Here is a 15,938-nt window from a genome sequence, read left to right as displayed (position 1 = left end):
GGTTGTAAACCTTCTCATGAGTTTGTGCGGTTCTGCTTTCATCCATTTATTCCTCTCAATCCATTCCTCTGTTCCTAGCCCAGCTAGACATCTTCCATCCTTAATTCACCGAACGACCGTCCAGTCCATCACTATCACGTCCAGAAAGGAGACGATAAAAGAGGAGGAGCAGAGGAATTGGACTGAACCCCCTCCAGCACCCACCCACAACTCACCCCCTACTCCTACCTCCTCCCCTCTCAGTCCCCCAGCCCAACCTTCACTGCTGGCCTCCCTGCTGGCCAGGAAGAGGTCCATCGTCACTGTACCGGCTACTAAAGAAGTCAGCCCACCGTCACGCGGCTGCAGCCGCCCCTCTCCTGACCGTCTGCCCTACCTGCCCCACACGCCTTTCCACCTCTTCTCCTACGACCTTGATGAGGAGCCGTCGCCCCCGGCTCCGGCCAAAACCAGTGAGGAGTCTCCCAAAACAACTTCTCCCAGGTCAGACAGCAGCAGAGCTGAGAGTCTCTGAGGTCAAGAAGCACTGAAATCTCTCCTTGCATCTCCTGGACTTTTTGAATTTCCTGTTTCCGTTTCCGCTTCTCTTTCTGGCTTTTATCTCGGCACCAGCTTGGATCTCTGCATCGCTTTAACATTCATCAGCTTTTCACAAGCTTCTTTTCACTTCTTTGACTGCTTCACACCTTTAAGTCTGTCAACACTCTCATCATCTGTTGTTCCTTCACATATTTTCTTCTTAGATCTGTCTGGATAGTCCACAGCTGCAGTCCTCACTTTGTTTCCAAGAGCCACAGCTTCTCCTTTCCTAAGAACACCTTGAATATAGTAGTGTCTCCACTGAGGCCTTTTTCAACTAGTTCCCTGTAGTTTCACTTCCTGCTTGTAAGCACGATCACTGTCATAGAACTTTCTCACCTTTACTTTCGTTCTTCACTGAATACTTGATATGTTTGATATCTCGATTTCTTGTTCTAAGGATTATCTATATGATCATTTATCTTTTAGGTCCTTTTTAGTGGCTGCTTTAGATTATTTGTTTGGGGAGAGATATCACAAGGAGCTAGTTTTAACAGAATAAACATAGACAGCATAGACAGAATAACATTCATGATTTAGGGGCAAAGTAACTCATTACATTTAGTCATGTTACTGTCATTATTTATTTGCACACTGAAACTTCAGCCCAATAAAACACTCCTGTCTCCAGGCTGCAAAACTAAATAATACATGAGAATTCAGTGTTTTAGTTCTTTCAGGAAACTGTGTTCTTGTTTGGTTTATGCTACCGCATGACGGCTAGTAGACATTGGTTCCACATTGCTTTTACATGCACTTGATTATAAAGGTGTGCCTTTAATTTAACAACCTGGTTAAAGATCCTTTTTTGGTATTCTCCCTGGGGTCCAACACACACACACACACACCCACACACACACACACACACACGCATGCACACCCCTACACACAACCACATAATGCAACATAAACAAACAAAGATGGCCAAAACCAAAAACAGCTCTTCTCAGAAAATATATTTTAAAAATAGAAACAGAAAGGAAACAAAATCACAATCCATTTAACAGAAATCATGCAAGAAAACATGATAATGAACTGTATCTTCAGAATCATGTCATACTTCTATCACAAGAAAATTAGATGACATGCACATATACAGTGCACCTTTATTTAAATCAACAATCATTGAATGCTCATTTAAGTGTACGTCTCTAACTGCATAAATTCAGTTATTTTTGCACTACACATGAAGGAAATGTCAAATTTGTATTTTCATCCTTACCCACTAAAGGATAAAAAATAACAGTATAATTCAGAACCCTGAGTAAACTCTGGATTAATAACTTTTTTACTTTATTTAAGTAGATTTATAGACCTGTAGTTCACTACAGGAGTAAAAAAGAACCAAAATAACTGTTCTCTTACTTGAGTACAAAATTATTCTGCTCTTTCCAACTCAGAAGAGAACCCAAATGCAAAAAACTCAAAAATTATTTAATCGATCAAAAAGGGCAAAAACCAAAAAAAAGACAAAAGTCCAAACACAATAAACTCAACTAAGTGACCACAGGGAAAATATCCACAAAACAAAACTTACTTTAGTTCCAAGTTAATCCAAAAGGGGAAAAAATCCCTGGAGTCACAGGAAGGACTCATCACTGATAGTGCTGTCACACAGACATGGTTCTGGTTCTGGTTCTGGTTCTGGCTCCATTCTGGAGTCTCAGAACATTGAAGCTTTCTGGTAAACCAGCCTGCGCTCACACCAGTGTAAGTGGAACCAAAGTGGGAGGATGCTACTCAGCTCAATCAGGCGGTCTGTCACATCTTTACGGGCCAATCAGAGCAACAAAACACATGATGCAACCGCACCAAGGTGCACGTGCGCAGCTGCTGAGGAATAACACGGACCAGGGCGACTGTAGACATGTCAGTACACGACTTCTGTCGTTTTTTTAAAAGGAAACAACTCACTGCTGTTCTTTGTTCTTCTTTTAACGAAGAAATGTCATCAAACTCTGATAAAACTGGCGCTTTAGCAGCATCGGCACTTAGCTCTTCCGCCGTAATTGCACCGGCCTCTTGTTGCTGCTTGCTTACGCCACCACTCCACCGCGCCTGAAAGTACTGCCCTTCGTCGCTGATTGGTCCTGTCACTTTCTAACCGGGCCCAAACAGTTCGGACGGGAGTTTTGCAAATTGGATTCGCCAGCAGGAAACATGGAAATGGGCGAATCCATCTGTTTTGCAAGGTTAGGTGAAGCCAGCCTTTACCATCTCTTCCACAAGTCAACATATAAGTTGCTCTTCCCTGTACTACTCTTCAGCTTCACCTGGAATTCTGTCGATGCCCAGGTAGCAATCAATCATTTTGTCTCGTCAGCAGACCACTTTTTCTCCATTTTCTGCTCGTCTTCACAACCCAGAATATGACACGCCCACTGATGATGTCATGATTCGAGAGGAAGAACCAACTACTTTTCTTCTCCTGCTGAGAACTAACTTTTCAGGTTCCTAACTCTTTTTTTTTTAAGTTTGAATGTGTCAGTTAAAAATTAGGTTCCCTAACTGTCATGGAGTCCTGCCAGTCTGAAAGGCCTCTTGGACAAACTGGGACATGAATCTGACGTAAAACAACATGGTGCACTTTACTACAACAATCTGAAGAAAAGCAAGAAGCTGCCGAGTGTTACCCAAAAGACAGGGGCTGAATCTGAAACTCCTCCCTAAACCCTCAGCCCTGAGCCCTCATTGGCTTAACTGACTGCACCTAGAAAGTGATTGAGTGAGTGAGGCTGCAAGGGCTCGAAGGGTAGAAACAGGAATGGGACAGCCCTTTGTTTTTGTTGACAGTTGGCATCATGCAGAGCTTAAAACAAAGATTGAAAACAAGCGTGCCTCAACTATAGACCCATTTCCTCAGTGGATTAAAGCTGTTTATATAATATACTTACAGGAAATATACTTTTTTTACAACGTCCACCCCTTTTTGCATCTTCCATGTTTTTTGTTTACAATTTTGCTCTTTTCACTTTACTTTTGTAGCGTTTACTAGCAGGCATCCCTGGAGAATCCCTGTCATACGTCACAATGCAATGAACTATGGGTAATTCCCTCACGTTAAGTCTGCTGAGATGCCCACTCACGGAGAGGGTGCATGAAGGTACTCAAAACACAGAACCTGAATGCACAGGTGGTGATTACAAGCAGGGAGACAGGTGTGACAAACGAGACACGGGTGAAACAGGTGAAGGCAATCAAAGTGGAGGGAAAACACCAGGGAGTCAAACAAGACATGAAACACAGGGGACAAGGATTACAAAATAAAACTCAACAAGAGAACAACAAGGAACAAACGCAGACAGAAGGGGAACAATCTAACACAAGCGTCAAAAGTACAAACTTAGAAATACTCAAAGCAAACAGGAGGATTTGAAAAACAGAAAACACTAGAAAGAAGTGGGACAGAATGACACAAAGTACACAATTACTTAAAATGAAACTGGAAACATGAAAAATACACATAGAACTCACACAGAAACACAGGAAATTATCAAAACACTCAGAAACATAAGTTAAAATCTGGATTATGACATTATCGTGCATATAAAAGTCAGCTTTCTGTATTAAACTTATGATTAACCACGAGGATGGAGAGAGCACAAGAATACTGATGTGTACTCGAGTAAATGTGCTCTAACTCCTTACTCAAACAGAATTAAAAGGTCTTTTATAGAAATATAAATCATTTAAAATGGACTTTAAGTGCAGGGTTCTGATTAATTTTATTAATGAGAGATGAATGGGGTTAGAAATAAAGTATTTCCCACATATTCAGAGCAAAAACAAGAGAATCACTAACCAGTCTAGTCTAGAAACTTACTCAGTCAGGAAAACTAGAGTAAATTACTTCACTACTAGACTCTAAGTCAAAATACAGAGGACACAGTCTACCTTAACACAGTTAAATGAGTAAATGTAATTTGTTACTTCCTGCCCCTAACAGTTATCAGATGTTAATCTGTTTAAAGTTGTGCAGTTTAGCGCAGTGCATTTCTCCCTCTACAGCTACATTTTTCACGCTAACAGTGACCAAATGACTTGCCAAGGTGAATATTTGTTAGTAAGGGTTCTTCATTTTTACCCTGAACTGTAAATGAGGACAGACTTGTCTGGGATAAGCGTCTAAACTCCCCAGGAGTCTCTAATCGGGGTCACCTGAGTGTTGCACCAACAGCATTCCTGTTATGTAACAAGGTGTAGCTTTCGTTTCTCACTAACAGTTCTAAACCGAGGAGTCAGTCAGTGGCGTGTCATGTAACCGGGTGCCTGAAGAGGTCACTCACTTTCACCCATTTTCTCCCCCCTCTCTTGCTCAGGAATGGAGGTGTCATGTCGTTCTCCCCTCTCAGCAGTCCAAGCACACCCACCAGCCCCAGGTGAGAGGAGGCTGCTCCAACACGTGCCTGCACACACATCCTTAAAAATGCTCACACATACTGTTAACATGTTCACATACATGTGTTTATACATGTGTTTTCATGAGCAAACGTGCACCCACTCTCTGATGTATAACAAGCAGGGGCTGTGTGCAGCCACATGGTGCTGATGGGCTGAAGTGAATGTGATCTCAGCTCTCAGGTTCCCTGGTTACTGAGCTGCTCCTATTTCCTCCCTGAAGAACATTGTCATTAAAACCAAATTTATGGCCTGTTACATGCATTCACATAAAATATAGCTGTGTTTATTCAAAGAGAACTTGTTGTGTGACCAGTTTTAGTTTTCTATAACATTGTACTATAATGCAGCTGAAGCTAGAAGATGAAAAATCAGCAATTAATCATCACAGACCATTATCTTTAACTTCTGAAAATGTTAAAATTATTGAGTAAAAAGGTCATAACACAATGTTTTAGGAGAAGCTTACAATGCACGAATCTTAATGCTGAATCTAATTTTGTGCTAACTGTGCTGTTCTCTCTCTCGTTCCTTCAGACTGGCTTTGGGTGGACTTCTGTCCTCCTCATACCGACAACACCAGGAGTCTCTGGCAGCTGAGCGAGAGCGCCGCCGCTTGGAGAGAGAGGAGAGACTACAGAGGATAGAGAGAGAGGAGAGGAACAAGCACAGGTGAGACATCAGTGGTTCCAAAGCAGCATGAGACACATGGGAATACAATTCTGTAAAAGTGGCACTCCATCTCACTTTGGGCTTCAATAAGGGACACACAAAATAAATAAAAAAAAGATTTTTGACCGTCATAACTGTTATATGAACAACTTTATTTGATTTTGGTCTTTTAAACATTTTTAACCCTTTTCTATAGCAAATAAATAAAATAATCAGGATTTGCTCTAATTTAAAGTGAATTCTAATGAAACAGATAAAACAAATGAGATTTGGTTTCATAAATGTTCAGTCAGTTGGTGGCAGCATGTGTCCTTCTTGGTCAGCAGGTATGACAAAAGGAGAGGACCTACTGCACACGTGCAGCTGGGCAGTTCAGCTGACTTTTGTTCAAGAACTCAGGGGTTCAAATCCTGGTCAGTTCTCAGTGTGGGCCCTTGGGTAAGGCCCTTAAAGACCCTGTAAAATAAAACCCAGTCACAGAAGTGATACCAGCCCACCACCGCTGAGCCATGGTATCTGTTGCTTAGTCATCCATCCATTTTCTATACCGCTTATCCCATTGGGGGTCACAGGTGCCAGAGCTTATCCCAGCTGTCACTGGGCAAGAGGCAGGGTAAACCCTGGACTGGTCGCCAGTCAATCACAGGGCTGACATGTAGAGAGACGCCCACACTCACACCTACGGCCAATTCAGAGTGATCAGTAAACCTACTGAGCATGTATTTGGTGCTGGGAGGAAGCCGGAGTACCCGTAGAGAACACATGCCAGGGAGAACCTGCAAACTCCGCACACAAAGGCCCTGAAGCGAACCAGGGGCCTTCTTGCTGTGAGGCAACAGCGCTAACCCCTGCGCTGCTGTGCAGCCCAATTATAAAACATTTAGAGTGCCAGAGATAACCCTAATTCATTGAAAATATTTAAAGTATTCAAATAAAAATCAAACAACATTTAATATGATGTGATATATTAGGGAAAGGGCAACTTTTCTTTGTAGTGTTTTAACAAAAACATCATATTATTAATATGGAAAGTTAACACTTAAAACTTGATTACTAACTGTATCTTCAAATGAAGGCCAACTGTATGGGGAAAATGGTTTAAGCACATACCTGAGGGCACATGCTTACTGGTGTGTTGGAGTATAAATGTGTGTTATTCTCACTGACAGGTTTATTGGCATCAGAGTAGTTGTTGGTATAATAATGACATTTAAATTCTCCACTTGTGTCTCCCACAGCCGCGACTTTGTGGATAAAATGGAAGAGGCCAGGCATGCGCGGGAGGAGAGGTGAGTGTGTTCACTAAATCAAAACAGCAGAAACTCAGCGAACAGCTGAACCTGCGGGGAATACGTTTCAGCCTGTGGTTTGGGAAGCTCAGTAATAGCCTAATTGTTTTCAGGTTAAAAAGCTGCTCTATGCTGCCAGAGGCTGCAGGGAGAATGAAACCATTCTCTCCTCTCTCTTGTATTTTTCTTTCTTAAGGAGCTGTAGTTTAAATGCTGCTCTCTGCCAAGGGTTTGATTGTTTGAAGGCATGCTGTGAGAAAATCAGTTTCAAGCAGTCTTCTCGATTTTCAAACTGAATGCATTTGCAAATACAAAGACTGGGAACTGTTTTACATGTATTGAGAAAAGGATTTTCCCGTGACTAGTAAATGTGTTTCATGTGCAAAAAGGAGTCACAGGAAACCTCAAAATTACTTTAAAGGGTATGCAAGGTCACGATCAGATTTAGGAGACACAGTGATGAACGCAGCAGCGTAGGGAGAGATATTTGCTAAGCACAGTAGAGGAATGATGTAACTGTATTGTTTTTCTTTTAAATGACACATGGGCACCAGATGCCAGAAAACAAAAACATGAAAATGATTTCAAATTGTATATTTCATCCATTTAATAAGTATATGCATAGAATTAGTGAAATTTGAAATTAAGCATGGTCATTAGGTGAGATTTATGCTGAAATCAAAGGAATGTTTAAGAAATCCTCCAAGTGAAAGTCTCTGGCATCTTGTTTTGAGGGGTCGTGGGCTGAAATGTTTGGAAACCCCTGGCTACCACACACTCAAGGGGGGCCCACTGTGAGCCCTGATCATTTTGATTGAAGCCCCAGATATAAAAGATCTACTAGACTGTCTACTTCCTTACTCCTCTCTCAGCTCTGTTTGACTCAGCCTCTATTTACATACAAAAGTTATACACAAAAGTGTGCATATATCAGTATTACCTAAAATGAGTTTGGAGATATCAGCATATTGGATATCCGTAAAACTACACTTGTGCATGCCTACAGTCAATACGTCCGTGAACTGTTAAAGTTCTAAAGGTTGAAAATTCAACATTTGACTGAATGTTTCCAATGGCTCATGTAACTATTAAAGGTCACATATTATGCAAAATACACCTTTTCAGGCCTTTCTTACAAAAATATGTGCCCCTGGCCTGTCCACAATCCCCCCAAGCAAAAATCAGAACCCCTCCCCCCACAAAGCCATTCTCAGATTTTCCCCTCATGATGTCATGTTGGGAGTAAGCTTCGGCCCCAGGTTTGATGGCCCTCCCCACTTGGATTAAAGTTCTGCCCTCCTCTCCTGATCCGAGGATCAGGAGCGCCACATCCATTTCCTGAGAGGGGCGGAGTCAGACAGCTCATTAACATTTAAAGACACAGAAACAGCTCGTTCTGAGCAGGGCTGAAACAGAGGGGTTTTTAGACGTGCCAAAATCCAATACTGGAGTGTTTTTTTCAGCAACTTCACAGGCAGGTTTTGGGGACCTCTGAGACCAACATAAACTTGTCTTTAAGGGTAAAATCTGTGACCTTCAACGCATATCAGTTTCAAATATCAGTTACCAAGCTCAAGAACTACTAATCATACGCTATGGAATCAGCCCCGATAAACCAAAACCAGTCAAACTCTTCTTACAGAATTTGGAGTCAACAGCAGACTGAGGACATACAGAGGTGGAGAGAATGCAACAAAGAGGGATGAGCTGCTGAGTGAGCAGGTGGGAGATGAACCCACAGGAGAGGCTGATGTATTTACGGTGTAGTTGGACGACACGATTATCAGGAAAACATGAATTCTTAACCCAGCTAACCTCCCTGAGGGACGCATCTGCGAGCTACAATCCTGCAACACCTGGACTAAAAAAGCTTAAATAAAGAGTCCAGAATAGATTTTTAATGGCACAAGTTCAAGTGTTGGATTTAACATGATTCCCAAAGCATGTAACAAATATTTAAGTTTATTTCTGCCTTGTTTAATGCCATTAATTTATCACCCCAGAGTGTGTGTTTAGAGATAAACACTTTGTGTTTACTGCTTAGATGTGTTGAGTCCAGCATTGCAGACACAGGATAAACAGCCAATCAGAGACTGTTTTACTGACAGTGCTCAGAGAGATATTCTGGCACGTGTGAATGCTTTGCAAACAATCACTCAACTCATTTCATTTTGTAGTGTGAAAGGACAAAAAGAACATTGAAGGTTTCGTTCCAAGTTGAAGCAAACAATACACAGTTGGCTCGCTGGCCCAATTTCTCTCTTAAACACTCACAAACGCACACATACGCTGGTATCCAGTTTCTCCAGCTCTCTGAAGTGGTCTGATGCTAATGAACCCTGAACAGAAGCTCCACACATTCACGGTACGGTGGGAAAGAGGAGGGGTCATTGAAAAAAAGAGAGCGAGGGGGAGACAGTTAGAGAGAGGGCTGAAACAGTGCCCTGAATCTCTTCTTCTAGCCAGCAGGTTGAGTGGTAAAGTTTGGTAGAGAGAGACAGAGGAAGGAGAGGAGGACAAGGGAGGATAGCTGATCGAGCACATCTTGAACAGGTTTACTCTTCTTATGTTTGACCTTTCAACAGCCAAATTAACTTGAACATCTCCACATCTCTCCTACTTTTCTCTCCTGTCGCTCTCCTCTCTTCTACATCCTCGACTCTGCCTCTTCTTCTCTAAACTCCCTCTGGTCACATAGTTGGACTGCTGCTCAGGGCTGAGCAGCTGGACATAGGCAAGGAGAGAGGGATTGAAATGAGTGAGGAATGCTTTAAATGCTTTGTGGACAGTTAATGGGCTGAGGTAGGGGAATGAGGAGGGCTTGTAGTGAGAAAAAGGCTTATTAGAGCTGAAGAGTTAGGAAACATTCAGGAGATAAATGCTTTCTTTTTTTTTTTTAAGGTTGAAGTTTTGGATCGTTAAATGCTGGAGGGAAGGTTCATTTATGTTTATCCTTCTCTCACCCTCCCTCTCTGTCTCTCTCCTTCAGGTATAAGAACGTTGAGCGTCTTGCGGCTGAAGAGTACGAGAGGGATCGTGTCCGGGTATCGAGGACCCGCCCTGACCTCAACCTGAACTTTGGACCTGCTGAAGCCTGGCCCTCGTCATCTCGCAGCAGCAGCCCTTCCTCTTTCGCCTCCCAGGACGACACCGAGGCTGACCTTGAACAAGAGACCCCTGCTACAGCCTCCACGCCTTCTGAGACCGGTAGGATGACTGAAAACACTGTCATATTCCAAAGAAGTTATACTTCATGAATCCCATCAAGGAAAATTCATTTATACACATTATTATTGAGCAAGCTACACACACAAAGGCAGGAGCCCAAAACAGGATCCTGTGGAAATGCAATAATGGAGAGATGTCACAGTGAGGGGCTGCAGCACACAAAGAAGCGCCTAAGCAGTTTGGGATCCAGTGACTGTGTTTACATGGACTTGAGTGTCCCAGTTTCTGCTTGTGCATGTATATGGTGTCAGAAACCAGGATGTGCCAGCATCCTGGTTTTGAGAAGCCCGTTTTTGCTACCTTGAGAACTCCAAAAGGAAACGGGATACCGTGCCATGTATACGCCGTATCCCATTTGCAGGTCTGCTTCTGCCCAGAGAGAGAGTGACAAGCAGGCTGCAGTGTCTATAGCAGATCAGTCAGAGTGATCAGTTAGAGTGATCTGACGGCAGTTTTGTGTCTAAATAAACGTTAAACTCAACAGTTAAAATGTTTCAGACATTAATGAAACCTGAGTGTAGTTTACTGTGGAGACAGAGACACTACGAGTTACAGAGTTCAGAGCTCTGTGAGCCGAAGCTGGCCTCCTGCTAAGTCTGTTAAGACATCCCATCCCTGAAGTGAAGATACCAAAGCTCTTCTGGTATTCTTTTCAAAATAAAAGGTTGAACTACCCACGTTTTTACATAATATTTTTATTCTGAAGCAGTGTCTGGGTCATTTATGTAGTAGATGATTTTGCTTGTAGGATTGCTACGCTCTCTTCTGGAGTCTAGGCTAAATTTTCTCAGTGACTGATAGGGGTGGGAGAAAAAAATCGGTACAGCATAGTATCGCGATGTTTTGTCTGGTCATGTATCGTATTGTCTCGTCCCCCACTGGATCATTATTGGAACAAGATAAATATTATATCTTAAACATGATGATGGCATTTACATCTCACATATTTTACCCTTTAAGAGAATATTGTTCTAAGAGGCCCCCAAAACCTGCCTGTGAAGTTTGCTGCTGATAAAACACTCCAGTATTGGATTTTTGTCTAACAACCCTCTGTTTCAGCCCTGCTCAGAACGAGCTGTTTCTGTGTTTGTGGCTTTAAATGTTAATGAGCTGTCTGACTCCGCCCCTCTCAGGAAATGGATGTGGCTCTCCTCTCTGGCAGCAGAATGCAACTCCTCCACGTGGGGGGGACCAGCTGAACCTGGGGGCGGGGCTAACTCCCCACATGACATCATGAGGGGAAAATCTGAGAGCAGCTTGTTTCAGCACACATTTTCTGAAATATGGAGAAAGAGAGGGAGGAGGGAATATATTTTTCTGATTCTTGGGGGGATTGTGGACAGGCCAGGGGCACATATTTTTGCAAGAAATGCCTGATAAAGTATATTTTTTCATAATATATGACCTTCAGTAGTGTTAAGTCCAAAATAATTCACACTGGTCCTTTTTTCAGAGATTTAAAAAAATGCTACAGTTTGTGTTGTAAAAATAAATTAACAGTTGCCTGCGCAGATAAGATGTAGGGATCAGAGACTGGGTTATTGTGATTTCTCATATATACAGGGACAAACCAGGTTTCTCTGTGTGCATGTAAACACAGTATTAATATATGATAAAAACCAGGATAGGATTCATAACCAGGATACTAAAGTCCATGTAAACTGAGTCAATGCCTTGATCAAGGGCAATACTCAGGAAATGAACTCTCCAGCTGCTAGACTGCTTTTTAGATTTACTCAAACCAGGTCTTGAACCTACAACCCACTGACTTCTAAACTGATCTACTGCCACCGAAACCACAGCAACAATTTCTACAACAAAATGTTAAAGGACAAGCGGATGATATTGTATGAGGTGATATACAGGTGCATCTCAAAATTTTACAGTACCATGAAAAGGTTATTTTCTTTTTGCTGTTTCACATCATAAAGTATTCTAGATTCATCTCCTACAAAGTGATAGTGTTAATTTTAGTGTGTAGTAACCTCGGTATATACCTTCCTCATTTTAATGTCGTTGTACAGGGTTAGTTAAACTGACTGTTGGCTGATGACAGGCTCAGTCATGGTCATGATAGGTTTTTTTTTTGATGTGAACCTTCTCCTAAAAACTTCTGGCTGCCATAACCAGTTGATAACTGGCTTTGTGTGACTGTTAAGCACAGTCTCTTATGCCAGGGTCTGTGACACCATCCAAAGATACCCCGGGTATGTTCATTCCCCTCATAGTAAAGGCCCCTGTCGTCAGCATAACAACAACAATTGTGCTTTAAAAGAATCACTAAGTTAACACTAGTTAAATATCTTTTTTGTTGAAAATACTGTCAAATTGATGTGCTCTTAAGTCAACAGCCATCTGTGCCAACATCAATGTATGTATGGATGAAAATTAATGTTAAGAAGTGTTTGTATGATCCTAACAGAAATTCAAGAACAAATGCCATCAGAACAGGTGATACTTCATTAAATTTAGGGCATTTAACTATGGGGTCATGTTTTAAAGGATTTTTACAGCAGATTTTTAAGGGCTGAATTCTTCTTTTTTTATCTACTTGTGGCACATATGATTAAGACCATAAGGTTCAAATGCCACTACGCTGCAAAAAGATAATTTTTAACCTTGAATTGTTAAAGTTTGCAGTTTGATTAGGATTGGCTGGAGCAAAAGCAGGAAAGGTGAGGCAAATAGTGGAAACTCCTGAAAGAGAGGAGGGGCCACCACTAATGGGGGTGACAGAAAAAAACACACAGAGTGGATATGGGTTGAAGGGTCAAACGGCTGTTTGAAAGACCTTTTTGAAAGTCTTGTTCCAAAACATCTTGCGTAAGAAAACAAGCTTGTTTTGGAGCTAAAAGCGAACACAGCCATGAGCTGAGGTACAGGCGTGTTTGAGGCGTCACAGTGCCGTGTTATTCTAACCCTGCCTGCATCACTGAATGGACTGTACCGGTGACTTGCGTGTTTGTAGCGCGTACATTAGTATGTTTACATGTAAACAGGAACTTAATTCTTCATTTCCTGTTCATATCCTGATTCTGCAACAACCAGGCTTTCTGTGTCTGCCATATTGTTTACATAAGTATGTGGGTGTGTTTTTGTTTTTCTTGTTGGTGTGTGTGAGTGTGTGTTGATACAGGGTGTCCCATGTGTAGGCTTAACAGAGAGGCCTTTAAAATTCAAAGACAGCCATGTCACATGATTTAAACACTATTTCAGAGCAGACAAGTCATAAACCCCATGTTTGGGCTCTTAAAGCTATAAGAGATACTCATGACAACCTTTTCTTCTAAAACGTTAAAGGACTCTGTTTTTTCTATGACAGGAGAGGGTGAAGACTCCTGTGCCAGTGTAGAAACAGAGGAAAAGGAGGCTGCTGTTCAAGAAGAAGAGGAACAGAAAGAAGAGGAAGAACAGGAGGAACAGGAGGAGGAGGAGGAAGCACAGGAGGAAGAGCAGGAGGAACAACAAGAGGCAGCGGCAGAAAAAGAGGAGGAAGGTGAAGAGTGTGAGCAGGAAAAAGAGAAGGAGACAGAGGAGGCGGAGGAGGACAGTGGCATCCTGAGTGACAAGGAACGACAGAATGAAGAAGTGAATGAGAAAGATAACTGCTCGGCCTCCAGCATCTCCTCCGCCAGTAGCACTCTGGAGAGAGAGGAGAGAGGAGGCAATGAGAATGGTGGGTAGTTTTGAGTAGAACTGTGAAGCAATAATAAAATTATGGTGGTTTTTTAAGTCAAATGTTGCTTTGAGGAATTTTACTTTTCCCTCTGTGGAAATTGATAAAATTATCTGTTTTACTTTAGCATTATTTATAGCACTGTATCAGTATCAGAACTTGACGACATTTCTTCGTTAAAAGAAGAACAAAGAACAGCAGAGAGTTGTTTTCTTTTCAAAAACAACAAAAGTCGTGTACTGAGATGTCTACGTGATTCTTATCATGCAGTTCTCTGTGGAATTTATTCCCCGGTAGCAGCTAAGACGTCACGTGTTTTGTTGCTCTGACTGGTAAGGATGTGACAAACAGAACATTCATCCAATCATCCTCTGAGTTTTTTTTCAAAGGCTCTGCCCTTTGCCAAACGCCGTCTATATGAGGTTTCCCAGATGGATGTGTGAAACAAACCCATCTGGTTATTAGGGTACTAGATTACTGCAGCCCTCCATAGTTTAAGACCAGACAGCCACTGAATGCTAATATGACGCAGATGAAGTGACTCTTACGCTGCTGTTGTCCATCAGGCTAATACAAATCCAGATATAATTATGATTTTGGCTGCCAATATGTTTCCTGTTTACATCATCATTTCAAAAAACACCAATAAATCTTTGTAAAAATGTTTGTTTACAGAATTAACATGGTAGCATCGCCTTATGCTGAAACCACATGCAATGAAGTCAGTTGGGGCCATATTTCATTATATATTTTGAATTTGTTGTGGGCCAATCAGAAGTAGGCTGTGGGCCACATTCGGCCCAAATTGATTATAGTTATTATAGTTATTATTATTGTTGATAGGACAGGAGTCTCATAAAAGTTGGTATCAAATATGATACAATAGGCTTTAAGGGTTAAATATTGAATTTATCAAGTGTCAGTACGCTTGCACCCCTCTCATTACACTGATCCTGATAAAACAGCTTTAAAGCATCCCATGTTTTGCACAGTATTAGGGACCAATTTTTAATTATGCAATTTACAGTGCTTAACAAATTTATTAGTCCACTCTAACCCTAACCAAAGTAAGGTTTATGCCACAGCTGCCCTAAATTAACAGCATTGGTAATTACCAAAATCATTTTTGATGTTCTGCAATGGTTAATACACCAATATGTAGAAGCTCTTTAACCCAAATGATATTTGTAATGCTAAAGTATAATCATTATTGTTATCCATGAATTTTCAAATTCACTGATTTACAAAAAACCTGAAAAAATAGTAAAGCACATTAATATTTCTTGATTATGTCAAATTATAGTTATTTACTGTCATTCCTGAAGAGAAAAATGAGTTTTAGTGGTTGAATGTTATGCTTGATTCATTTCTGACTTCTCAGAGAAGCCCAGTGAGCCGGCTCACATTTGGGTGAATTCAGTTTGAAATTCCTCATTCCTGTTCAAAATGGTAAAACGTGGAGAGCTGACTGAAAATGAAAGAGTCCGCATTAAAGCACTTCATGATGCTGGATGGTCTCTGAGACAAATATGACAGGTGGTCTAATACATTTGTTAAGCACTGTAGCTACGATAAGTTTTTCCAAATCAAGGGGCTTTTGTTGCTTTAACATATCTTCAGATTATATTAATCCTGCCAGTGTTTCATGAGTTTCTAGTATAAACATGTTTGGAAAACGTGTACTACTTTAGTTTAACAACTCTCTAAGGTGGAGTGCATTTTGAAGTGAAAAACCTTAAAATAAAAATCTTAAATTGAGATAACTCAGGTGGATAATAGCTGATCGGTAAAACTAGAATATAGCTTCTTGAAAGATACCCGTCTTTGCTAACGTACTCAGTGGGGTTTTATGAGAGATTGTGGGCCACAAAAGCTCACCTAGAAGCTGACTGATAAACCACATGAATGCACTGTCGGCCTGTGTGTAAGGCAAGTGGAGTCCCTGCCCCATCTTCTTCTTGGAGGTTTGATTAAATGTAGAGTATGTCATGAAAATAAATGATAAACTTTGAGTTCATTTGCACGAATGATGCCAGAAAAAGCATAATAGCTATGGTTTTTTGGGCACTGTATGTGAGATCATGAAAAAGTGATAA

General features: G+C 41.4%; 1 protein-coding gene across 6 annotated transcripts in view; it reads left to right on the top strand.

Moving 5' to 3' along the window:
- The window catches only part of fhod3a (formin homology 2 domain containing 3a), a 118,366-nt gene that overhangs the window by 86,110 nt on the left and 16,318 nt on the right, over positions 1-15,938 (top strand). For 3 of the 6 annotated variants that reach the window (XM_041808734.1, XM_041808733.1, XM_041808735.1), the window contains 6 exons: positions 79-483; positions 4,899-4,958; positions 5,515-5,649; positions 6,888-6,938; positions 9,928-10,145; positions 13,489-13,842. In XM_041808734.1, coding sequence (XP_041664668.1) covers positions 79-483; positions 4,899-4,958; positions 5,515-5,649; positions 6,888-6,938; positions 9,928-10,145; positions 13,489-13,842 — 1,223 coding nt within the window. The remainder of the gene's footprint in view (positions 1-78; positions 484-4,898; positions 4,959-5,514; positions 5,650-6,887; positions 6,939-9,927; positions 10,146-13,488; positions 13,843-15,938) is intronic. The other 3 variants (XM_041808738.1, XM_041808736.1, XM_041808737.1) reach the window with 1 other exon arrangement.

This window comes from Cheilinus undulatus, linkage group 16 (genome assembly GCF_018320785.1).
Source record: "Cheilinus undulatus linkage group 16, ASM1832078v1, whole genome shotgun sequence".
Classification (NCBI taxonomy): domain Eukaryota; kingdom Metazoa; phylum Chordata; class Actinopteri; order Labriformes; family Labridae; genus Cheilinus; species Cheilinus undulatus.
Note: the sequence above shows the minus strand (reverse complement) of the source record. Positions and strands in the feature narration are given on the sequence as shown.